Source organism: Cupressus sempervirens, chromosome 2, assembly GCF_028749045.1.
Source record: "Cupressus sempervirens isolate cs-2001-9-10 chromosome 2, ASM2874904v1, whole genome shotgun sequence".
Classification (NCBI taxonomy): Eukaryota; Viridiplantae; Streptophyta; class Pinopsida; order Cupressales; family Cupressaceae; genus Cupressus; species Cupressus sempervirens.
In genome coordinates, this window is record NC_143119.1 from 728898948 (window position 1) to 728926396 (window position 27449).

Consider the following 27449-nt stretch of genomic DNA (forward strand, 5'->3'; position numbering starts at 1 on the left):
CTTCTTGTTTCTACCTATTGTTAGTATCTTATTGAGCTTCACTTTGTTTCAAGAATAGTTTAATATTCTCTACTAAATAGGGCCAACCAGGTGAAGGTGGAAGCTCATTTAGCCCCACCCCCCTCCCCCTAACATCACTCTACATTCCCCATTAACATCTAACATTCATTCATTCTTTCAACCATTAATAAAATGTAACATTCAATCAATATCACATGATAAAATTCAATCAATATCACATGATAACATTCATTAACACATTAGATTTGTTAACATGCAACATTCATCAATATTCTGCATTAACACATAATTCATGAACATTCATTAGCACATAATTAAATTCATTGAGACATAAAATTCAGTCATTATCAATTAAGGTATGTAGATGACAATCATTTCTTTTTTTTCTTTCTATTTCTTTTTTCTATGTAAGCTCTAAGAGGAGCATCAGTGTCATCATCAATTCCGCCCTCATCAATTGTTCTGTTCTCTATTCTTGATGATCTCAAATTCCTATGTTGTTGCAAAGGGGGGTCCTCTGCAATAACAAATAAAAGAGTTAAATTAAAAATAATTTATTATAATTGTTACAAGTATTTAATTATTTTAAATAACATAACTGTGGCGCTCTTTACCTGATCTAACCACATCATTTTGTCTGGACTCAACGTCAACACGGTCATGAACATCAACCCCTCAATCCTCTACAGCTGTTATTCAAAATGTTACTTTAATCTAAACACCAATTGCAATTACATATAAAAAATTTAATAGCAAATGTATACCTCCACCACTGGGATGCACATCATGCGAACCTTCGGCATCCACAGATTGTGTAGAAGGATTGTCAGGCTGCATTCCAACATCCTACGCATTGTTATCATTGCTTGCTTAAAACAGATATACTCACTTTATATTGGAACTTAACATCAAATAGACTAATTGGTAAAGTATTCAATTTGAAATAAATTTCATTTAGCTTATTTACTTGTGGCTTAGATGCATCATTATTAGAACCTTCCACACTGATTTCAGCTAGTAGCCGTTCAGCCATGGCTCTATAGCCTTGTTGGAAGCCAATTCTCTTATCCTCTTCTGTGAGGCATCTCTTGAACTCTGAGCCCTGCATTTTTGCATGGTATGGTGAATTTTACTTGCGTTGTTTCATCAACCAATGGAGGGTAGTTAAAATATCAATAGCAAATCATCTATATCCATCACAATATAATAGGAGAAAAATTGAGCAGTTTTGATGGAGCAATCTACTATATAAATGTTGTGTGTTTGTATGCTTTGCTTGTACCAACATATTTTCTCCAAATTCTTAAGTTGGGTAAGAGTTAGTTCAGCTCTTTGGAAATAAAAATGGTTGCAAGTGTTGTTGCATTCCCTCATTCATCACTGCCTTTATTCTCAACTATTGGAGGAAAATTCACTCTCAACCATGGCCTCCATTTGTGAGATTTCTTCATATGAGGATTTTGTGAATGAAGAGAAAAGTAAAATATTAGTGATTGGAGCCACTGGTTATATTGGTCGCTTTGTTGCTCTTGCAGCTATAAATGCAGGCGATTCTACCTATGCTCTCATTAGACCCATCACTACCCATGATTCTGCCAAAGAAAAGTGCCTCCATGAATTGAAAGATTCTGGTGTTAACATTGTCTATGTATGTCACTAGCTTTGTTCATAACTAAGATTTTGTGGTAGATATGTATGGCACAGTTGTAAAGTGTGTGTACTTGTTTAAAATATTGATTTTACAGACTGTAGATTGTTTTGATTGGTCATATAGGTTTAGAATATATGATTAAGCTTTGCTTGTTTGTTCATGGTAACTACTATTGCAGCTGTTTGCTAAATTGTTAGATAGTGGTCATCTCACAAATAATCATGTTTGACTGTCATGTTGTGAAGTTGGGTATTTAGAAATTATGTTAAGAAGGGGTGTTCGGTCAGTGATCTCCTTATCAATGAGTCTAATTTGGTTGGGATCATGAGCTATATTATAGTTGTAAAAATTTGTGTTGTAATGGGTTTTATTAATGTCTACATGTTCTGTAATGGGTCTTATTAATGTGCATGTATATTATAATGGGTGTTCTGCAGGGAGGTTTAAGTGATCATAATTCAATGGTAAAGGCCATGCAAGGCATTGATATTTTTGAACTTTGATGCAGAGGTTTCTTCCTTCAGAATTTGGGCATGATATAGATAGAGCCAATCTAGTAGAACCAGGGCTAAGCTTTTACAAAGAAAAGAGAGTTGTTAGGAGGGCAATTGAGGCATCCAACATTCCATACACTTACATCTGTTGCAATTCTATTGCTGGGTGGCCTTACTTTTATCATATCCATCCCTCTGAGCTTGCTCCTCCCCAAGATCAGTTTGAAATCTATGGAGATGGAAACATCAAGGGTGAGATTTTAAATAATGTCATATTAGTAAATGAAGGAATCTTCACTAATCTAGATTGCAGAGTCTGACTTCAATTGTTGAATCTAACTTCAAACACCTGCTTTCCTAAACTTTTTGAATGACGAGATTTCATCTTTGGACCACAAACTGGACATGCAAATTTTCCCTTTGTTTGAAGACCTACAAGATAATGATGTAATTGGATTATTAAATATGTTGATTTTTATAATTAGAATTATTGTGTGCAACTTGAATTCACTATAACATACCACAAAAATGTGTTAGCCCTGGGGCATCATGTATTGTCCATGCAAGTATTGCATGGAATTGAAATTGTCTTTGTCCTATTGGTCTAGACACGTCATACATAGTGACACCGTTCCATAACTCCACCAACTCGTCGATAAGAGGCTCAATATATACATTCATATCTTTTACTTGATATTTACCTACTTGAATGAACAGTAACATTACATAATTATTGTGACCGTTTTACTGCAAGATTTGTAAGTACATGTAAATTAATAACTATCAAATGATAAGATACCTGGAACAATCATTGCCAACATAATGTGCTCCCTCTTTATTGACATCCATGGAGGAATGTTATTGTTGATAACAAAAACAGTCCACACTGAGTAAACAGATCTCATCTCTCCAAATGGATTGACACCGTCCGCTGCCAATGAAAGCCTGAGATTACGAGGTTCTTCTTTGAAGTGTTGCCACTTTTCCTCTATGTGCATAAATGTCGAACCATACTCAAGGATTCGAATAATGTCATCTTGACTTCTATTGCGTGCATGATAATCCATAAATTGAGCCAAGCTACTACACTTGAATAATTGTCGCATCCGTGGAATAATGGGGATGTAACGAAGAACCTTTTGAGGAACCTTTTTTGTTAGTCGATCTGTTTGATATCTACTCATATGACATACAGGGCATTGTGTTGCAAATTCATGTTCTTTATAATATATAATATGATCATTGGGACAAGCATGTATTGCTTCATACTCCATTCCAATATCTTTCATAACAACAGTTAATTCTCGATATGAGCGAGGTAGAATATTTGATGATGGTAATAGAAAATCGCCTATCAATCTACAGCAAAAAATATAAGTTGTTAATATAAACAATATTAGTGGTACATTATTCACCTTTGTTAAATATAAAGACATATATGACATACCTTAACATACGTGACATTGTTATGTTGGATAAACCATTCATAACCTTCAAGTTCAACAACAACAATACAGCAGAGAGAAGAGTTGTTTGGGAGTCTTTGTATAGGGGCTCGTATGCCTTCTGAAGTAGAGGTACATCGAGGCTATCATCATCATCATGATCAGATATGCTTGGACTAGATGTGTCATGGATCAATGTATTTATACCATCCTCTTCAATTGTGTTTTATGGCGCATGATCGTCATCTTCCATGGGATCATTATCTTCACCTTGGATATTTTCACCTCCATGTTCCTCCACTTCGAAAACCATATTCTTTGAATTGTTGTGGTTCATATCATGTACTTCTCTAGGAAGATCAACCTATATAAAATTGATTAACATAAATAAACCATGATCATCAACTCATCATCAAGTGATTTCATATGTATATAAATTGTTAAAATGATATAATGAACGACTTACCAGTGGATGATAGTCATGCCCCCCTTCAATGTGACCATTCTCCCTACAATGTCTCTTAACTGTTTTGATTAGCAGTCTTCTACGGTTTAAGCCCTTACAAATATTGCAAGGACAATAACATTTTCCATCACCTTTTCTTTTCAAGTTAGACCACAATCTAGCGATTGTCTCCTTGTTTTGTTCTTCACTTATATTATCTGACATGATCGTTCTTTGCAGGAAGCAAAAATCGGGCTATGAAAACTTCGGTCTACAACTTTCACAAACTAAGCAAAACTGTCAAAAGTACACAAATCTTCTTAGACCTAGCTAAATACTTTAATATTTTAAAAATACTTTCTTTGACTTTATTCCTAAGATTATTTGTAAAACTTTGACCAACCGCCTGAAGGTCTTATTTCAAGAGACCTTACAACATTAAGCCACTAAAAGCAATTTCAAAACATATAAGCTAAAAGTCTAGTTAAAATATACATTAGAATTTTTTTTTTTAAAATTTCATATTCGAGCGCGCGGCTATAACTCGTGCAACGACCTTCTTGCTTAGCTATAGAAGCTCTCCAGCAATCAAATTATACAAACTACAAGGCCTAACAAAAATTTCAAAACATATAAGGTACAAGTCTAGTTAAAATATACATTAGATTAGATTCAAAAATAGCAAGCAATGATATTCAGAATTAGATTCAACAAACCTTAGCAGTGTAAATAGCCATCTCCTCTAAACTGGACTCCAGACATGAGGGGGCATTCACATACTCTTCCCCTAAAGGTATCCTAAAGAACAAAAGCCACTATTCTTGAGTTTGTGAATTGCACCTCAAGATGAATGAAGCTTAAAAGGAATGAAAATTGTTTTCATACATTTAAATCAGGATGTAATATTTATTCATAAGTATATACCTTGCAAGCACTTAAAAGTGTTGTTATATGTGTTGCGGGAAAAGAAGAAGTTTATACTTATGTGTATAGATGCACTTCCTGTATGCGATCCAAAGCTCAAATGTTATCAAGTGTGTCCAATGATGGGGAGAGACCTCCGTGCAAGCAGAAGATCTGCAATAAAACAAAAGAAAAGAAAATTTCTTATAGTAAGAACAAGTTTGTTGTGTTGCACAGGGTACCAACAAAATAGTGTATAATATCTTTTTCTTTACCTGGCTTTCAATTCAGCATGAGAGCCTTTAATAGAAAAGTCAAGTTGATAACATATTTAACAAGAGCTGCAGGGCAGCATAGTTCCTGCGTAAGTCCAAGAAAATGTGTGAGGATTGACATAGATTTGCGTAAGTCCAAGAAGATGTGTGAGCATTGACATAGATTTTGTGAACATTTTCTATGTAATGAAGATTTTACTGCAAATGGAATGAACCTAGGGGTCGATTGGTAAGCTGATTATTTGTATCAAATGGTGTAAAATTGAAACTAAAACCATTTCAACTGGCCACGCCACTCATGGGTTGTTCCTCCATATGTTATAATACTTTCATCATATATCACAAATATGAAATAGAATATGTAGCACACTAAAATAAAGCATTAAAAGATAGTGTCTAAATGTAATTAAATATATGGAACTGGTTATAAGAATCTGTACAAATCAATCAGAATGGGTTGAAATCAGTGCATCTTACTTCAGCATTTCATGTAACACAGCCAAATCCAAAAGAAATCTCGCAGACAAACTACCTGAGATTTATAACCTTTATCTTCCAATATCCAATGGCTCCTTATAGGCGTTAATACAAAGAAGCCAACTGTCAAAAAATGTGGTAGTGGTAAACGTTTTGAAAAATAAAATTGTATTAGGTATAAATAAAAAACAGTGAAGAATGGTGTAGACTTGTAGCCAAAAGATAACACAGTGAAAATTGATGAGCTCTTTGTTATCACCCACCTCAAAGAAACGTGCATATCAACTCCAAGTGTCAAATGTCAGCTGTAAGTGCAACAATGCAAGTTTTCATCTGTGTAACTTGTTTTTCTGCTACAGTCAATGCTAATACATCCTGCTTTAACATAAATAGATTAGTCACCAAACAAATTATCAAGAGACCCTATGGTCATCGTCATGATTATTTGCTAAGCCAATTTCAACATCAAAGCCTCTAATATGAATATAGAGGATCATAACTAGATCCCATATGATTTTCATAGAGTGAGATCTGAAACATTGTGATTCAAAAAACATATACAATCTCTTCTAGAAACAACATCAAGTAAAATCTTGGATAGCAGAAAAATTGTTATGTATAACAGAAAGTTGTTTTTAAATAAACTTGAGCAATTTTTAATTTACCAAAGTTTTTGCTAAGCCCACATTTTCCAACTATGTAAGGAACTTCATATGATGCTACGAGGAATGTGTTGATGAAGCCAAAAAATGTGATTTTTTGATTAATCACTAATTGCCAATATTCATGATTATGTAATTGTGAAGGACATGTCTGAATTGTATCTACTCTGATTTACAATCAATTTTCATCCTATCACTGTGAAAAATGGTAGTGTGATGTTGCTTGTATTACAAAAGGGATGTTGCATGTCAATCTTGCTGAGGGTACTAACCCCAAATCCCTATAAGGGACATTGCCTCTTGACCCTTTTAGGTGCTCCATCCCTAAACCTGTGCCAACGATTGTCCCCAAATCAACCCTTGCTAACCACCATCCCCAAATCAAGATCCTAGGTCCCACCCTTCCCAAGACTCTAAAGGAACATAGAATTTTTTGCAACTTTGTACTTAGTTTTTAGGTTGACTTCATACAAAGGAAATTGTAATTGAAAACTATCAACAATTAGTTATCATTTATGCAGTGTGTAGTATGTATTGTGCAATACAATTTAATCAAATACAATATGAACATAAATAAGAAAAAAATTATCTCATAGTTTATGGAATAAGCTTTCATTTTATTTTATTTTTGTATCTCTATTCTATAAAACCATGTTTTGTTAATTTTTTCATCTTTATTTTACGTGTGTTGAAAATATGATTTTTTCTTGATTGATTCGTGATAGTTTGATAATTTTTGAATCTTTTGGTTTTCCTTTTTTTTACTAAGAAGATTTTTACTACTATGGTAGATAGTAGGAAACCACTGCAAACTTTCGTTTACATAAAATATAATGCCATGATCAATAATGTTACAGGCTCTTTTTAAAAGAGAGAATTACAATTAACTCTTGAAATGAGCTGGCCTATTACAATTAACTTTATCAATGTGCTAGACTATTAAAATTTTGATTGGAATTACATGATATAACAATGCACTTGCAGTCTGGTCTATTGCAAATTGACCACTGTTTCCAAAAGAATATGTTGCATTTTATTCCATTACACAGAATATGATACTGTGAACCTGTATTCCCTTCCAAAAACTGCACTGTATTATGGTTATGGCACACAACTCAGGAATTTGACTTCAATTCTTTTGGCATCTTTGTTACTCTTGTAGAAAAAAATGATATTGCAAATATATAACCATGCAGCTCAAGACAAAATTGTAAACTTGCTATATTATAAAACTCGTTGCAACCATACAAACTCAACAAGAGAATCATCCATAGGACAATGCAGGGTTGTTGTGCCTCCTACCAACATTCCTCAGGGTGAACTAAAGCAATAACCAACTTAGATCACCTTGAAAAAAGAAGCGACTAGGTTACCCCCAAATTTTCTCAACAATTGGGTTGCTGCCATCAAGCAAACCCATAGTTAAAGAAAGCGGTCAGACCAACCATCGATCGAAAAGCATATAGCAACACTATCAGCGACTACCCAAAAATTAGATCCTATATGGACAAACAGACATCATCCATCTATCTGCAAAAAGATGCTATAGATGAGACAGTGTAAGTTGGATATAAAGAGGAAATGTTCCACTTGGAGCCAAATTGAGGGCCAAGTAATATTTACACATCAGAAAACTAGATACAAAACATATATAAACAAGTGCCATGTTGAAATATCTATATTTCTCAACCCATGTAGTGAACATCACTCATTGCTCCTTTCAGGCTTTTTGTCAACCAAATGGTTGTTTCTCTTGGGGAGACTTTACCACGTCCAAAAGGCCTCAAAACTATGCCAAGTTCTTCTAGTCTCTGCTGTTGGAGTAATTGTGCACTAAGCTCTAGCAAGCCTTCAAGAGCTTCTGCTCTTTGTTGATATGATTTAAGATCTATTCCTCCTTTTACTCGTTTTTGAGAATAATCAGAATCTCTGTTGGAGGTTGAGGTTTTCTTAAGGTGCTAATCTGCAATATGATGGCCAGTAACAGTTGTCCCCATGGGAACTGACAGGACATCTAGATCATTATTGTCTGCATCTAAAAATGAATTCACATCTGTTCTTCCTTGCAGCAAGCTGCTCACAGTTCCTCTCTCTGACTCAGCTTGATCTGTACCAACTCAAAAAGCATTGTGTCTAATTACATGAATAACATCATTCAAGGCTAGTTTCACGTGAATAGAAGCAAGAGCTTTTGCATTGATTTGGATCGTGCACTTCTCCTGTGTTCTATCACAGTTTACATCATCCCTATCTGAACCTGAGCTTGATGAGGTGGACCTTTCTAAACGCAATCCATATGGGCTACTCTCTGCTCTCAAATGAAAAATTTCTTCTCTAGGAATTTCTAAACGAGTACCCTTAACACACTGTTTTGCAGTGGGTAGCAAATTTTCAAAAGGGGCTATGGAGAACTCTGCAATTCGATCAAGTCTGGGTGCATTAACTGATACATCAGGAGACTGCATAGCTTGAAGCCCTAAATATTTTTTTTCGACAGAATACCACAAAGTGGCAGCTTTAGAAACATAAGGTGACTTAGTAGTTGCATCTTCTGGAGTAAGGTTTGATCTCTCAATGAGTGCTTCAATTCTTCCAAATGAAGATGCTGATGAGCGTGAAGTTAAAGAAGATTTTTGTGGCCTAGGTGTTACAGATTCATTGTTAACAACTTTTACTTTAGGTGTTCCATTCTGAGGACTGTTAGTAATGAATGTAGGCCGTGAAACTGATGGCTTTGTTGGTAGGGGTAGGGAGGCCCTACGACTAGAAATACCTGGAGTTGAACCTGGTACACAAGATGGACATTGAGATTGTTTTGTGTGTGAATATTTACCATCCAATTTTGGTGTCAAGACAACTCGTGGTGAAGGTTCTCCATAGGGTAGCTGTCAAATTTATGACTCAAGTTAACATTACAGTTAAGATAACAAAAGAAAATTGTAGAAATAATAAGAATTTGGAACTTACAGACTGCCTGCCTTGAGTAAGATGTGCCTTCTTTACAGAATCTGTTTTTACTCTGGGAGTGGGAAAAACTCGATCAGGGGTCTGAGGGCTTCCCACTCCAACAATCTCTTTTGCAAGTCACTTTGTTGCATTTGCAGGAGAGCTTTTCTTATGAACCATGGGGTGCTTTACTTCTTTATTTCTATCTACAAGACGTTTTGGATTTTCTACAAGAAAGCTATGGCCACAATGCCTATCCAATGGAACATCCTCTGAACACAAATTTGATTCCTCTGGTTCCTGCACAGCTGAATATTTATTTTAAAAAACCTGCTTGGAAGATTTTGGTAATTCCTTTCCTGTGTATGACCATGTACCTTCACTTCCAATGTTATGCGAAAGGCTATCCTGCAATGCACTATCTCTAGCATTCACATAATCACGAGGGGGCCTTACTGGACAAGTTAGATCACTATTACTAGAACCTTCTCTATCACAACTGTTGTTTCTTTCATCTATATTTTCCTGTTCAAGATGGTATCCACCCCTCAAGACCCTATCTAGGGTCGGACAGTGAACAAGGCCAAAATGTGTCCTACCTTTAGCAATGTAAGGCTGAAAATGAGGATGCCTCAACCATAGATGGAAAACTCGCAGATTACTCAGCGAGTTTTAAACACTCACCAAGTATTTAAGCTGGGCAAGTAAATCCTAGAAAAACTCGCAGGAATAAAAACTCGGCTGTTGGGAAAAAACTCGCCGATTACTCGGCAATTTTTTTAAAAAAACTCAGCAGCATTGTTTGATGCCAAGAACTATTTACTATTTTGCTTCCTACCATGAGCATTCCGCATGAGAATGCAATTTTGTACGCACTGTGCATTTATATATATCTAAACTCTGCTTGTTTCTTTTGTATTCTCTTTAATTAACTTATTAGATGCATCTTCTCATTAAATTTTGCAAAATAAATGTATTTTTAATTAAATTTCAGCGATTTTTTTAAGTTCCCGAGTTTTCTCGAGTTTTTTTTTTAAATCGCCGAGTTTTTCCCAATTAAACTTTTGGGGGGCTTGGCGAGTTTTTGCCTTTGGCGATTTTTCCAACTATGGTAGATACTATAGACCTTCGCAATGAGGGCCATACTTTTATAACTATGCCAGATATATAATACCACTGCATTTCTATGTAAGATACATGCAACCAAATGTACTTTTTATTACTGGCCATTTTGTGGACTTAGGGCCTTTCATTTCCAATGAAAATAATGTTCTATTATTACTTTTATACTTGAATTAATGAATATTGAGCAAGGATTTTTGAATTTTATTCATTATATGAACGTTTAAACTTGAATCTTGATCTCATGTAATGGGATACTTGTAACAATTTTCCAACTTGCATACCAAATTTTTAATATAGAGTCGTAAATCTGTTGCTACCATCCTACCATAATGGGCTTCGAGAGTGAGATCTTACCACCCAAGGCTATGCAAAATAAAATAAGCTTTGATGCATTGGACTATGAGGAACAACAGATTTTCATGGATTTAGCATGTCTTTTTGTTGAAAAATCCAAGCACATTGCCATGGAAGTATGGGAGGCATCAGCATGGAGCTCTCGGCATGCAATGGAAACACTTAAAAACAAGTGTCTTGTTCAAGAAATGAAAGGGCATTCATGAGGAACATTAACAGTTATAATGAGAATGCATGACCATCTTTAGGACATGGGAAGATAAATTGCAAATAGCTTGAGCCTAGTGAACCAGAATACAATTACCAAAATGAATTTATCTCATAAAGGTTGATATTTTGCAATTTTCTTTGGTCAAATGTAGATTGCCATATTGTTGTCAAGACCATAATGTCTTATGACGTTTAAACTGGAACCTGATGTTACTGAATGTTAATGTCTTGTGATGTTACTGGAGAAGGATGTGCAAAAGACATGTAGAAGAATGCTTAGAGCTCATTGGCAAGAGCCTCTCGCCAAACACAACAAAAGCTCACCAGCCCCAATTGCTTATGTGAGGAAAACAAAGGATTCATTAAGAACTAGTTTTATGGCCTCTTTCTTCTCTATGTGTACCAAGGTTGAAGTATCTGAAATGAAGAGTGTGAATGCAAAATATGTTGATAATTCCTCACAGTGCAAACACATTCGCCCACCATGACGTCCACTAGGGGGTGATCATGAAAAGTTAAAACATAAGGGAGCAACATCTTCTATCATTGTAAGATAAGCATCCAATTATGGTGCAACCGCATGGATTGTTGAAATAAAAGCAGTGGAAGAACTGTAATTTGTTGGCATTTAGATTGCTCTCCTGTTCATGGGAATTAAAATTTGTTTGCCTATAAGTTGCTTTCTAATTCAGGTGTATTCCTACTACCATAGATATTTTGTGCTTATAAATTGAGAAATATACTAATTTGGGGCTAGTTTGTTTAATCAAAAAGTGTTTAAGATGGAGGAATTTAATGATCTCTAAGGTTTTCCAAGATTCTCAAATTACCAACAAAGTAAAATTCCCATTATCTAAGTAACCAAAAATGTGTCCTCCATCTTAAAGAGAATTATTGGTCACCAACTTCTAATCTCTATATTTTCAGCCTTAGGAATGAATTTGATGTTTCATTTTTCACAATTATTTGAAGAGAAGTAGTTATATAAGCTTCATTATATACCTACAAAATGTTGAGAGAAATTGTGTCCCATAGAATTATAATAGGCATTGAAATGATAGTCAACATAAAATGTAACAAAAACTTAATTTGGCCACAACAATCATCACAGGGCCGCATAGCGCAGTGGATTAGCGTGTTTCACTTCGGATCAAAAGGTTGTGGGTTCGACTCCCACTGTGGTTGAGTTTGTCAAAATGAATTTTATCATTTCATTTTTGACATGTTTCTCAAAGTTTTCTGCAAAATGCGAGTACTACTATGCTTTTTGTGACTTTAAAGCTCTTCTTGTAGCATGGTCTTAGGTGACACTATCAATATGGCTCTTTCCTTATCTTTTGCAACTAGTTTTCTAAATGGCTAGAGGATTGTTTTAAAATGTTTATGTTACCATATATGCAAAGGTAGTGATAGTGAAATGCATATTGATGTTTTCTCATCTGTACATATTCATAGATATATGCCATATCTTAATAGAACAATTGTTTACCCTAAATGTCTACTAAAAGGCCTCTTGTTTGCCTCTTTTGCTCTGCAGTCGTTAAAAGACTTGAAGGAGCTCAAACATTTGGACACTGAAATGAATGGGCATGCTTTTGATCCTGAAAAACATGGAGAACAAAGGAGTAATGGGTTTATTTGTCTTACACCTTGCCGATGTGCGTCTCTGCCCAACCCTCTGAATGCCTCAAGTTTGCCTCAATGCCCCTCTCAATGCTGCTGAAGTGATCTCCTACGCACGCGCCTTTCCTTTCAGAAGAACCCTGTGTCACGTGATTTCATTCAAATGAGGGTTTTTGGATTTTTTTTTTTCTCTTATATCCCGCTGGCCTCACAATTGCAACGCCTACCGTCGCAATTGCGATAGCATTGGGCTAAAATTGAAAAAAAAAAGCCAAAACCACATTACCTTTTCTTGCTGTCGCAAATTGACCCCTAATGTATTAGTGATGGCCTCGCTAGTTGAGTTTACACTCAACCTAGCAAAATTAGAGATGAGGTTCCAGCATGGGGGCATAACTATTGTACTTAGAGGACTTTTAGATGGGAGCTGCAGAGTAATCTCCTTGAGGAGAATGCAAAGACTTTTTCGGCATAATGACATAGAGTGAGTAGCAGAATGTTTCACTATGCTAGCTTCATGAGAGCTACAAGTGAAGAGTCATCCACCAGATGTCCAGGAGATACTTGATAGGCACACTAAGGTATTTGGTGAGATTCTGCATGGAGTTCCTCCTAATAGGGGGATAAAGCATGTTATTGAGCTCGAGGAGGGAACCAAACCAGTTATGATTACTCTGTATCGTCATCTTAAGAAACACAAGGATGAGATAGAGAAGGCAATTAAGGAGTTGTTAGAGATGGGGCATATCAGGCCTAATAAGAGCCCCTTTGCTTTAGTAGAAGTGTTGATAAAGAAGAAGGATGAGACGATGCACATGTGCATCGATTATAGGGCATTAAATAAGAAGACCATTAAGAACATATATCCCACCCCACAGATAGATGATTTGATTAATGAATTGCATGGTGAATTCTTTTTTACGAAGATTGATTTACGATCAGGGTATCATCAAATTAGGATGAGGGGGGAGGACATTGAGAAGATAACTTTTTAGTGTCACTATGGCCACTTCGAGTTTTTTGATGTAAATAAGTATTTACTTATTACACCTTACTTAAGTTTACTTAGGTTAATGCATTATTTTATTATTTCTTAGATGAGACACTTAGGAGTTTGCATACTCTTATGTGTTGTCATGTTGACAACTCTGGAGTAAGCAACTCTAATTCAACATATGGTGTCTACAACACTAGAGTTTTAATAATTAACTAAGTTGTCATGTTGACAACATAGTTATTAGCACTCCTATTTTAGCACATGGTGTCCACAACATTAGTTTTTTCGCTACACCTTTGTAGGCTTATCCTCTCATCACCACACTTACTCCTGTGCTTAATGGATGATAATCCACTTTAGGTGGACATGTGCCTGGTTGTATGACTTATCATGTTGCTAACTCCTAAGCATTCTAGAAGAATTGTAGAGGCCTTTATATACAAGCACTCCTAGTGTACTTTCACATTGAATTGAATACATATCGATATTCTAATCATACTCTTTTGATCTACTATTGTGCTTGTGCTTGAGTTCCTTGATCTTGGGTGAATTTTCCCTAAGATAAATTTTTACATGGTATCAAACCTTGGAGAATTTCTCTTCACATAGCCATTTGAGACCATTTTTGCTTCAACACCTTGACCCAGATCTAGAGTATTGTAGTCATTGGAAGCATCTAGAGCCAAAGCGGACCTCGCCATTGCATCTAGAACATCAATTTGGTGAAAATCGACTATAAATTTTTCTATGCTAGGCCAAAGTCAATTTTGGGGCAATTTTTTTTGGCAAACTGGCACCCAAAGGCCCAATTTGCAACTTTGGTATGATCATTATTTAGATCTACAATTTTATTTTTAGATTGAATTTATTTTTCTCTACATTTTTCATCTGCTTTTTCGTGGAAATTTTCAAAAAAAAATTTGCCCTTCAGGTTTGCAGAGAATTTTTTTTTGTACAAGCAATAGGTAGTGATACCTTGGCCCTACACAGAATATTCTATTCTGACCTATAGAGAATATTCCTTTTATTGGTGGCACTTCCTGGAAAGTATCTCCTACTAGTAGGTTTACACATAAATCTGGGTATTCATTCAATACCAATGAGCACTCAAGTGGTGATCACACTACAACTCCCAGGGGCTTCCTTGTTTTTAACCTCTTAGGACTTCTCTTTTATACATTTTGGAGTGCGCTTCCACATTGCATGTGGGATTTTTATTCCCACTTACCAATGATTTTTATTCCCACTTACCAGTGACTTAATCATTTTCTTCAGTGTTGCTTTCTACTTTCCAACTTGACGCTGGCCACACTCTGAAACCTCCCGACAACCATTTCAGACTTGTCAGTGCCATGCTCCGATCTCTGACATCGCCAACATTACACTTTGTTTTTGGTTGCTAATTTTTTAATGGAAACATCAGAGCTACATAGCCATGCAGACCGTGCCACATCTGCATGAAGCACCACGTTAGTAATCCACCTGACCTCTATGTAGGTGCCAGCTCAACCTTTTCTAGCTAGACACACAAACAATAGTATAAATAGACACGTGGACACACTATACACGTCACCCTCTGCCATGTCATAGGTTGACTTGTCGACATGTCAGTTGCTTCATACCTTTGAAAAGTTAGTGACACATCACTGTCTATACGACCGTACGCTCACGCAGGCCTGACACATGTCCATCCATATAGTGACATCAGTAGTGACATCATTCTGGGGCAGAGTTTTTGCTTATGTCAGCATTTCCCTATGTTAAATTTGATGTCCATCTGACCATCATTCCCAAGCACTTTTGAATTGCTACTATGGTCATTTGATTGTCAAATTTAACCTCGTAGTTTGCTACCCAGATCCCTCTCTAGATTTAGTTTTGATTTGACAATCCAACTTTGGGAGCCCATAACTCAGTCATCCAGACTCCAAATTAGGTGCAATTTTTTTAAAATTTTGGGTAGAATTTCTTGAAATATTTAGTGGTGCTATTATTTTATAGTTTTGGTGCAAAATTTGTCAAAAATTACATTTTTTGGTGACTATACCTATCTAATCCTACATTTTGCAACGTCAAACGCTTTGTATGGGCTCATCTAGACTCAAAAAAAAGTTCTATTTTTTGTGAAAGTGCTTAATTTTTTGTCTACTTTCTAGATCTACAATCATATTATAGGGTTCCATGGACAAAAATATCCCTTTCAAACTTAGGACATTTTTTGCATTGTATTGCCTTGATTACTTTTCAAAATTGTTGTACATCTGAGCTATAGTACTTAGTGATAGATTTGAGCCTTAAAAGGCAGTTGTAAATAGAAAAATCAAAAGTCCACTTTGTACATTTTGACAAGTGGCCTATTGTACACACACTACATACAAAGTGCCAAAAGCATCTTTTTTTGGGGGGCGGTCTTTTAATTAAGTGAATAAGGGGGTGTCTCTTGTGTTCTTGTGTCTCTCTTTTGTGCTCTTTTTCATTTTCTGCATCATGGGATCACCTAAAGCTCCACTTCTAACTTCACACAACTATTCTACATGGAAATATATTGTATGGAGTAGATTAATGGAAAAAGGTTTAAATCTTTATGTTGATGGTACAATCACAAAACCCACAGATGCTACAACACTAGTTGACTGGAAAATTAAAGACAATCAGGCTTGAGGAATTATCAGGATTTGTGTACATAGAGATTTTTTCTTTCACATTAACAAATTTAAGGAAGCCAAGAGTGCTTGGGACAAACTTGAATCATTAATGGTAAGGTGGATGATGAAAAGGGATACCAAATTGAGGATGATCTACTTCTCTTGGATCCTAATTTTTTTGACACAATTCAAGATTATATCAACAAAGCCAATGAGTTGAGAGCACTCCTTAAAGATTGTTGTAATCACATGAAGGATGATCAGTTGATTCATCACATTTTGAAGACGCTACCTTTAGAGTATGCTTCCTTTGTTTTGAGTTACAACATTCATAGGTTGACAATGGGAAGTGCTTTCCAAAAGCCTACATTTGATGCATTTGTAGAAATGTTGATTTTTGGACAATCCAAGTTGATAGATATGGGAATTCTTACATCATCAAAGACCAAAGCATTGGTGGCTATCAATGAGAAACAATCAAACCAACAAGGTAAAAGTTCTACCAACAAAAAAAAGAAGCAGTAGAAGCAAAAATCACAATAAAAGACACAACAATCTACCTCCTCACAACAAGGCAATTCTTCTTCAAACAAGAAGGGAAACAATGATAAGAAGGAAAAACTTTTTTGTTCATATTGCAAGAAACCAAATCATGATTAGCATCATTGCAAGACTAAGAGAATCGATGAGTTAGAAAAATTACTCAAGAAGAACAAAATCAATGTGCCAAATGCTTGTAAGGATTCAACTCCAACCACTTCAAAGGTAAAAGGGAAAGCACTTATGGCTAGTTCAAGTTCTTCATCAGAATGGATTCTTGACTCAGGTGCCTCATATCATATGGGTTCTTCAAAGGGAGACTTTTTTTTCATTGAAGTAGTCATAGGTACCGCACATCTTTGTAGGAGATGATACAAAAATGGAAGTTAAAGGGAAAGGACATGTGGAGATGGAAATTAGGGAATTCAAAGACGTTCTCTATGTTCCAAACCTTAGCGTTAATCTCCTCTCAATTTACCCAATCACTCACCTTGGAGATGGAAACAAAGTTGAGTTCCTTCCAGATTTAATAATGGTGTGTAATATCAAAGATGATTCATTGGTTGCAGTGGGTAAAGTTAATCGTCACAAAAGGCTTTATTCTTTTTCCCACTTTGTGCCTAAGTCTCCTTCACATGCCTTGTTAACTCAATCTCATTCACAAACCAAATTATGGCATGAGCAGTATGGTAATCTTGCCTTCCACTATCTTCAACAACTTTGCTCAAATAACATGATCAAAGTTCTACCAATAATCAACTTTTCTAAGGGTGAATGTTCATCATGTTTTGTGGATATGCATCTAGAGGAGAAGTTTGATAAAGGAAAGTCTTCAAGAGCACCAGTTGTTCTTTAATTAGTTTACATGGTACTAGCAAGTCCTTTTGCTATGACATCAGTCAATTAGGGTCGCTATATCCTTACTTTCATTGATGACTTTTCATACTACACTTGGGTCTACCTTCTTCATCATAAGAATTAAGTAGTTGATAAGCTTCAGGCCTTCAAGAGTCATGTTGAACAACAATCAAGGAAAGCCATCAAAGTTCTTCAGATGGACAATGAAAGTAGATATGTGAAAACAAGACTTAATGATTTTTGTAAACTTGAGGGCATTGATCTTCAAAATCCACCAGCATTCAGTCCACACAAGATAGATGTTGCATCACTAAGTATACAAACTCTTAAGTCCATGGCAAGTTAGATGATACAAGCCAAGTCTCTTGATCCAATACTTGAAGTTGAAGCAATATGTAGTGCCAATCACATACTTAATAGGTCTCCTCATAGTGCCTTAGATGGTAAGACTCCTTTTGAGGCATATAGACAATTAAGATGATAGAGATGGGGATATCAGGCCTAATAAGAGCCCCTTTGCTTTAGCAAAAGTGTGATGAATCAAAACGTGATGAATCAACTGATCATCCTTCATGTGATTACAATTAAGGTGATAGAGATGATAGTGATTATATGAGATAGAGAAGGCAATTAAGGAGTTGTTAGAGATGGGGCATATCAGGCCTAATAAGAGCCCCTTTGCTTTAGCAGAAGTGTTGATAAAGAAGAAGGATGAGACGATGCACATGTGCATCGATTATAGGGCATTAAATAAGAAGACCATTAAGAACATATATCCCACCCCACAGATAGATGAGTTGATTAATGAATTGCATGGTGAATGCTTTTTTACGAAGATTGATTTACGATCAGGGTATCATCAAATTAGGATGAGGGGGGAGGACATTGAGAAGATAACTTTTTAGTGTCACTATGGCCACTTCAAGTTTTTTGGTGTAAATAAGTATTTACTTATTACACTTTACTTAAGTTTACTTAGGTTAATGCATTATTTTATTATTTCTTAGGTGAGATACTTAGGAGTTTGTGTACTCTTATGAATTGTCATGTTAACACTGGAGTAAGCAACATTAATTCAGCACATGGTGTCTACAACACTGGAGTTTGCATAATTAACTGAGTTGTCATGTTGACAACATAGTTATTAGCACTCCCATTTTAGCACATGGTGTCTACAACATTATTTTTCATGCTACACATTTGTAGGCTTATCCTGTCATCATCACACTTACTCCTGTGCTTATAGAGGATAATCCACTTTAGGTGGACATGTGCCTAATTGTATGACTTATCATGTTGCTAACTCCTAGGCATTCTAGAAGCATTCCAGAGGCCTTTATGTATAGGCACTCCTAGTGACTTTCACATTGAATTGAATATATATCGATACTCTAATCATACTCTTTTGGTCTACTGTTGTGCTTGTGCTTGAGTTCCTTGACCTTGGGTGAATTTTTCCTAAGACAAATTCTTACAGAGTTTTTGGTTATGCCATTTGGGCTAACCAATGCCCCTGCTACATTCTAGAGTTGCATGAATTAGGTATTCAAGGGGTAGCTTAGGAGATTTATTATGATTTTCTTTGATGACATTTTAGTCCTTGGTAAGACTTGGGAGGAGCATTTACAACATCTTGAGATGGTGTTGTCCATTTTGGACAAAGAGTCACTATATGCCAAGGAATCTAAGTGTGAGTTTGGGTTGACTGAGCTACTATACTTTGGGCATATCATCAATGTAGATGGAGTTTGGGTAGATCTCGAAAAGATTAGAGCTATTGTTGATTGGCCTACTCCTACGAACCTTACACAACTTAAGGGTTTCTTTGGTCTCTACAAATTTTATAGGAGATTTGTTAAGGGATTTTTATAGATTGTTGGACCCTTGATAGACCTTACCAGGAAAGGGGCCTTTGCATGGATAGGGGCAACTCAGAGAAGCTTTGATCATTTCAAGAAGGTGATGCCATCATGTCTAGTACTAGCTCTACTGGACTTCATGAAGCCATTTGAGCTTCATTGTGATGTGTCAAGAGATGGGATTGGGGCAGTCTTGATGCAAGAGAAGCATCCCATTATTTTTGAGAGTAGGAAGCTCCGTGGAGTAGAGAGGAGCTATTCCATCTATGATTGGGAGATGTTGGCTATTATGCATGCGTTGGCCAAGTTTTGGCCCTACCTAGTTGGGGGGAAGTTTATTATCAAGACTGATCACAACAACATCAAATACTTCATGAGCTAATGTGATTTGAATGATAAACAATAGAAGTGGATTACAAAGTTGCAGGCTTATGACTTTGACATTGAGTTTGTCAAAGGGAAGAAGAATGTGGTGGTAGATGCTTTATCTGGGAGACCTCATATTTGTGCTCTAGCTGAGATTATAGGAGATTGGAGAAATAAGATTATAGTAGAGTATGTGAGGGACACTTGGGCTTCTAGAGTGGTTGTAGGCACCATATAGGATGATCATTATGTGGTGATGGATGGATTGATCAAGTTCCAGGGTAGGATATATTTGATTCCTTCATCATAGTTTAGGGAGGTAACACTGAAGGCATTTCACAATGCACCTACAACTGGACATCTAGGGGTCTTTAAGAGCTACAGGTAGATCTGTGAACAGTTCAAATGGAAAGGGCTCAAGGATGATGTTCAGAAGCATGTCAGGGAGTGTACAATTTGTCAGCAAAATAAGGGAGAGCACACATATCCTGCCGGGTTGTTACAACCTTTACCCATTACGAATAGGAAATGGGAAAGTATTTCTATGGACTTCATCACTGGGCTACCACAAGTACAAGGGAGAGATTGCATCTATGTGATAGTTGAACGACTGATGAAGTTTTCTCACTTCTTTGCTATTCCATCCACTTGCACAACAACACAAGTGGCTGATCTTTTCTTCAGAGAAATATTTAGGTTACATGGGCTACCTAGTTTCATTGTCAATGATCGAGATAGTAAATTTATGAATACTTTTTGGTAGGAGTTTTTTGGGTTGTGTGGTACAAATCTTACACCTAGCACTAGTTATCATCCACTGACAAATGGGCAAACATAGATTGTGAATAAATGGGTGGAAGGATATCTGAGGAACGATGTGACTACACAACAGAGGGCTTGGGTCAAATGGCTACATATGGGAGAGTATTGTTATAACACAACTTATCATATGTCCATCAAGATGACTTCATTCATGGAACTGTACAGGTATGAAACACTTAGTTTCATGGATCTAGTTTTGGGGGATAGTAGAGTGCCCAAAGCAAAAAGACTTCTTGTAAAATAGTAGTAAATATTTTGAGGGTGCTCAAGGAGAATATACAAGAAGCCCAAAATCAACAAAAATTGTATGATGACCAACACCGAATAGAGCGCAGCTTTGAGGTTGGGGATATGGTTTACTTGAGGCTACAACTATACAGACAGTCATCACTCAAGAAGAACGGAGCAAAGAAGTTGAAGCCTCGGTTTTATGGTCCCTACTGAGTGATTCGCAAGGTGGGCGAGGTTGCCTATGAGATTGAGCTTCTAGAGGGAAGTCAAATGCATAATGTGTTTCATGTGTCGAGATTTAAGAAAGCCATCAGTTAGAGAGTTGTGCCTTCTGCAGATTTGTCACCATTAGACGAGGAGGGGAAGCTCGTATTGATTCCTATTCTAGATACTAGGGAAAGGACTCTACGAAATAGGGTGATTAAAAAATATTTAGTCCAATGGAGACACTTGCCAAAGGAAGATGCTACTTGGGAGAGTGAGTAGGTGCTACAAAAAACATGACTGAGATTTTTTGAGGACAAACAATTTCAAGGAGGGCGGACTGTAATGTTCCCACTTTAGCTGTTGTCCAGTTGTGTGGCCATTATCCTTTTCTTTTCTTTTTCTTTTTTTAAAAAAATTTATCCCACATTGCTTGTGTAAAGTGGTCGACCCTATGAAGTAGGAATAAAAGGAGAGCTTGTAGATATTTTTAGGCACAACAAAATATGAAAAGAACATGGATGTGTGAGTTATAGATCTATTCTTAGCATTAGAGGATGTCTATCCTCTCTTGTGACATTCTAGATGTCATTCCCTTGGGGTTTGGCCTTTGAAATTCATTGCTATCAACTTCATTAGTGATGCAGGAGCATCAAAATTGGATTTTGGTGGTGTCATGGTTAGGGATGTGTTGGAAACACATTGAAGAACCTTTCCTCATGATTGCATAGAGATTGGATGGATTGAGTTGAAGTTTGAACTATTTTTACCTTGCTGCTAGAATTGTATTTTTTTAGTTTCTGGGTGCCTGTTGCAGACTGTGTAATTAATTTTGTGCCATGAGTGAGAGGCTGTGCACTTCAAGAATTGAAGAGGGCCTTGAGTAATATCTTGATCCAAGACACAAGCTCTAATTCCTTATAAGTTGGGAGATATGGCAATTCTCCCAAAGTATCGATTTTTGGCAGTTTTGCACGACAGTTTTCTATGCTTGACTCTCAAAATAGATGCATAGTTATCCTTGGTGAATTAACCTTTCCACCTTTAAGGAGTTGTAGTGGACCTAAAGTTCTACCTTTGGTTCAAAGCACAAATTCTAATTCAATCAGAGCTAGGAGATATCGTGATTTTGATTGGAGTTGGACATTTAATTATTGTTGCAAGGCGATTTGTGGCTCTTCAAGTACTTAATGTTAAGTTTTATTTAATTTGTAATTGCTAGGCCGACTTGTGGCTTAGATTGGTATAAGTAGGGGTCTTGTGGAGTCTTTTAGTCATTCAGTTGAGTGGGGGGGGAGTAGTTGAAGAGCGAGTTTTCTTGAGTTTGTGGACATGTAATGACTCCATCTTTTAGCCTTCACGTTCTCCAAAGTCTAAGTGGAGCATAAGAGGAAATTAAATTAATTTCTTATAAATTCATTAAATAAATTAAAATTAAAAATTAAAAGGTGACTTTATATTTAATTAATTATTGTATTACAAGGGAGAAGCTTCTAGAGTGTGTATTAATTATTGGAAAGGTGGAAGCTTCTAGTAATTTAGTTTTCTAGAAGCACAATTAATTATTGTATTACAAGGGAGGAGTTTCTAGAGATTGCATTAATTATTGGAAGGGGGAAGCTTCTAGCACTTGCAATTAATTAATGTTTTAGTTCCTTTTAGAAGGGTGAAGGAAAAGGATAAATAGGGGTGGGAGTCCCATTGTTGAGCATCGGATTTTTGTGAATGACATTTGATAAGAGCTTGGATGTGTGAATCACATATCTTTTTTGGCAATAGAGTCTTTTTTGGCAATAGAGGACGTTCATCCTCTCTTGTAACATTCTACACGTCATTCCCTTGGGGTTTGGCCTTTGGAATACATTGATTTGTACTTCATTTCATCATTTTGAGAATTAATATAATTTCAGCATCGGTTCCATCTTCAGTTTGCATAAAAATATATTTCAGCAGTTGGTTTAGTTTTTGGGCATTATAGGCTGCCCATTACAGGGTAGAGCGCCAAATGTGAGGCAGTTTGCACTTGGATCTTGGATAAAGTTGGAGTAGAGTTAGGGCTGTAGTTGGAAAACAAGGAGATTTCTTGGTGGGCTTGCAAGCACAAGTTGAGATTTCCTTGGTGGTTTCTTCCAGATTGCTGTTATGTTACAGATTTGGGCTAGCTAGGATAGTGTTTGGATTGGATCTTGTTGGATCTTGCAAAACTGATTTTGTAATTGTTGCTTGTATTTGGCCCTAACTCGGAAGGCCTTACAGCTAGGCATATTGCATTTAATCAGTTATATTTTATGAACAATTATTGTAATTTGGTATCAGATCTTGCATTGTTGCTTCTTGTTGTTGTGTTTTTGCTGTGTGGTTATATTGTTGGGGGCTAGGACATCTCCTTTGGGGATACTCTTGCCTTGCACTGCGTCAATTAACAGGCATCTTGGGTGCATTTTCAGCTATATGCAGATTGGGTGTAATTAGTGAATTGAAGAGTTTGTTATGTATTTGATTTTATGATGCTGGACTAATTAGTGAGTTTGCTTTGTATTTAATTTTATTAGTTTGAAAACCAATATTATTTCAGCGATAGTTCAATCTTCAGTTTGCATAAATTCCTTCTTGTTCATGTTATGTGGTTTCAAAATCTATGCAAAAAAATTAATGGTCTATTTGGTTCATGAAATTTAAAAAAACCAGGATTTCTACAAACCTTGGTTTAGCCAAATCAAGGTTTTGCAAATCTTCATTCTGATTTTTGGGATTTTACGTAAGCCGTTTGTTTCACTTGGAAGATATGTGTGAAGACACATTTTTATGCGTAAGCTTGGAGTTGAAGGCGAATTTCAAAAAGTAGTCCAATCTATTGTTTTTACACTTCTTAAAAAACATAACTAGGTTTTGATTTGCAATTCCTACTTGCTAGTAGGAAGTTGGAAAACCTAGTTTTGAGGCAAAATTGGAAGTTTGGTATGCTAATTCCATTTTGCCAAATTTGAAACAAACACAAAAATTTTCAAATCTGGATTTTGAAAAAGCCAATTCCTGTCATCTTCTAGGAACCAAACGGACCCTAAGATCTTTATCAGTAGTTGGTTCAGTCCTTGGGCATTTCTAGGGTGTCCATTACATGAGATAGATATAGTATTGGGATGGATGACCTCCAGGTAGTCTTGGTGCTTCACCTTTATGAACATCACCTTTGACTCAAACTACATGTGTGAATCTTGATAACAACATCACGATTTGACTTGATGTGGAAAATATCTCCCACTTATCAATTGACGAGCTTAAGGGGCTTTCTAATGAATGGTTCATGAGATACAACACTTGCTAAAGGTTTTGCAAATGAGTGACCTCTCAAAAAGTCTCGTGCTTCTCCTTTGTGAGCATCACCTAAATGCAACAAGTGTCAAATGTTCCACTCATGCTTATAAGACTATTTATAAAACATAGGTAAATAAATTTGACTCAAAAAATTACACGTTTAAAATCCTTAGCAATATCAAGCCATATGAGAATAACTTGAAAGAAAGTTGTATACATCAATTATTGGACAAAATCACACTACACAAAACCACTAGCTTTCTCATAAAAATTCATAAGGGAGGACTGAAATCCAAAAGAACATGAAAGTAGTTTAGGTTTCTATAAATGATCCCTTATACTATTTGATCTCGTGATCAGAATCCCTTGGTTCATTCGTTCTAACTAATAACTAATAAACCAGTGGCTCTTCCCTCAACGTATCTTTTCAACCTGGCCCACTTAAAAACAATAGGCAAACAGATGATCCAAGCGGATAAGGTGACTTCTGCCTTCGGTATTTTTAATCGTCTGGCCAATAACAGAAATGGCCCTTACATTTCCTTCTCTGCTGCAAACAACATTCCAATTCTCCAGCAATTCAATCAAAATACCCGTGCTAGGCACTTCTCTTAGCGTAGCGAAAAGGCTTACAAAGGATAGCGCTCAATTCAAATGCAACCGAATTGCCGGAGAGTTAAGCATGTCAGAACCCGCTGATAAATGGGTAGAATTTCCACATTTGTGTGACAGTGGACGAGGGCTGATGGAAGAAGTGGCATCGATGATAGAAACCAAACTGGGTTCTCAACTGAATCCATGCTGCACACCTGCGGAAGTCAGGTCCTTCAAAAATGTCGATGCTAATAGTGAAGGCTCTGTTAATATCAAATCCGGCAACCAAGGTTCCAAGGTGCAAAACTTGAACATATTTATCAAATCTATCTCAGCTTACATGATAAATTTGATTGGTTTTTTTAATATTATGTGACCCCCGAAGGCATTTGATACAGAAGCAGTAAAAACATTGATTTTGTAGAAAACTAAAGGGGTTTATGAGTCTCCAATTGCTCTGGCACACCTACTTTGGAATTATGAGATAGCTATCCGTTAGAGGAGCGGAGTGAGATGGGAGATATATTCAAACTAAAGCACAACGAAAGAAAGAAAACGTATTCATGTCCACACACGATGAAAAGAGGTCAATGAGAGTAGAAGTCCATCACCAGGCAACAATAGCAAGGAAATTGCAAATGTAATGTTGTTTGTGAGAAGTCTTTGTATTCTACTCCCTGAAATCATCCTTTCTAGCACTAATAGTTAAAGTCTTGCTAACGCTATACCAGAGTTTCTTGTTGTGCTGATCTTGTTTTGCCTTAAACTCATCCCTCTAATAATCTAGTACATTTATTGTCTCTAGCTTATTTTGTTGGATATATAGGCTGCTAAACACTTAGGTAGTGGTACTGTTGTTTGTGAGAAATCTTTATATTCTACTAGCTGAAATCGTCTTTTTTAACACTGCAAGTTGAGTCTAGCTGACACTTTACCAGAGAATGGTGCTGCAGTTATCTTATTTTTGCCTTGAAAGTTCATCCCTTTCAAAACCTAGTTCAGTTATAATCTCTACTTCATTTTGTTGAATATATGGGCTACTAAGCAACTTAGGTTGTACTAGTGTTGTTTGCGAGAACAATTCATATTCTATTCCCTGAGGTAGCCTTTTTAACACTTAATTGAATTTATGCTGATGCTATAACAGGGCTTGTTGCTGCACTTATCTTATTTCGCCTTCATAATTCATTACTCTCCTAACCTAGTGCAGCTTATTTTGAACTTGCACATATCAAGTTTGAAAATAAAGCTCCATGAGAATCATTAATGTTAGGAAGACGTTGTTCAGAGATGAGTTAGTTCACTAGATTGGTTAGTTCATCCAAAAATGACCATGTTGTCATTTACGCATTACTAACTCTGCTTGATCCATGATCACCATCTTTTGCCGAAGCTCATTCATAGATTATGGTATATTGTATGCATTGACACATGGGTCACCTCCACTTTTTGAAATCTATAATCCCCATTGGAAGGAGTCTTCTCCAGTGTTGTAGCCAACTTTCCCCTGCCTTTGGTAGGACATTGGTGATGATTGGGTGCCAAAAATGGGATTATGAGCAACCTTTACTATTGCAACTTGCTTATCAAGACAAATCCAATGACTACTATGTTGCACACACATGCCAGAAAAAACAAATGTAAGAACTGGTCTCAAAGTGGGGTTGGCCTCTTGTAATACCATTGTGAATTTCCGCTGAGACAGATTCAGTGATTGCTATATTGTGATATTGCTATCAAGATTTAACTTTGTAGTTTTGAGTCAATCTCATTGACCCATGTTTCATGAGTAGTTGTTTACACAAACCCATCTCTCATGACAATGAATTGAACACTTAGCACTCATTGGATCTAGGTGATGCTCAAAGAGGTGAAGTACTGGGACATCCCAAAAGGTCATCCATCCCAATACTACTCTAGCTCGAGCGCGCTTAACTATGGATTTTCCTCCATGGTAAATCCACTCTGCTTGCACGCTTAATTACGGAGTTTCCTCCATGGTTAAACGAAAACCTACTCTGCTTGCAAGCAAAGTGAGTTTAACCATGGAGGAAACTCTATAGTTGAGCACGCTTGAGCTGGAGTAGTACTGGGATGCGTGACCTCCTGGGAAGTCCCAATGCTTCACCTCTGTGAGTATCACCTAGATCCAACGAGTGCTAAGTGTGTTGCAAGCAGAGTGGGTTTAACCATGGAGTAAACTTTGTAGTTAAGCGCACTCGAACTAGAGTAGTATTGGCATGGTTGATCTCCCAGGAAGTTCCAGTGCTTCACCTCTGTGAGAATCACCTAGATCCAATCAGTGCTAAGTGTTGTATTCATTGTCACAAGAGATGGGTTTGTGTAAGCCACTACTCATTAAACACGGGTCAATGAGCTTGACTCAA

General features: G+C 36.5%; 1 protein-coding gene, 1 long non-coding RNA gene, 1 other non-coding gene and 1 pseudogene across 3 annotated transcripts in view; 2 read left to right on the forward strand and 2 right to left on the reverse strand.

Annotated features, from left to right (window-relative positions):
• Positions 1 to 5036: 5036 nt before the first annotated feature.
• On the reverse strand, positions 5037 to 6092 carry LOC149575447 (uncharacterized). The gene is made up of 3 exons (XR_016359683.1): positions 5975 to 6092; positions 5235 to 5319; positions 5037 to 5133 (listed from the first exon to the last, which is right to left on the reverse strand). It is a non-coding gene; the product is annotated as an uncharacterized LOC149575447 (long non-coding RNA).
• Positions 6093 to 8058: 1966 nt separating this feature from the next.
• LOC149575448 (uncharacterized) lies at positions 8059 to 14982 on the reverse strand (annotated as a pseudogene).
• TRNAR-UCG (transfer RNA arginine (anticodon UCG)) lies at positions 12120 to 12193 on the forward strand. The gene has a single exon. It is a non-coding gene; the product is annotated as a tRNA-Arg (tRNA).
• Positions 14983 to 24972: 9990 nt separating the features above from the next.
• Positions 24973 to 27449, forward strand: part of LOC149575450 (red chlorophyll catabolite reductase-like) — a 43089-nt gene continuing 40612 nt past the window's right edge. Inside the window, exon 1 of the mRNA XM_089815201.1 lies at positions 24973 to 25360. Within this exon, the coding sequence (XP_089671327.1) occupies positions 24995 to 25360 (366 nt within the window). The 5' untranslated portion in view covers positions 24973 to 24994. The remainder of the gene's footprint in view (positions 25361 to 27449) is intronic.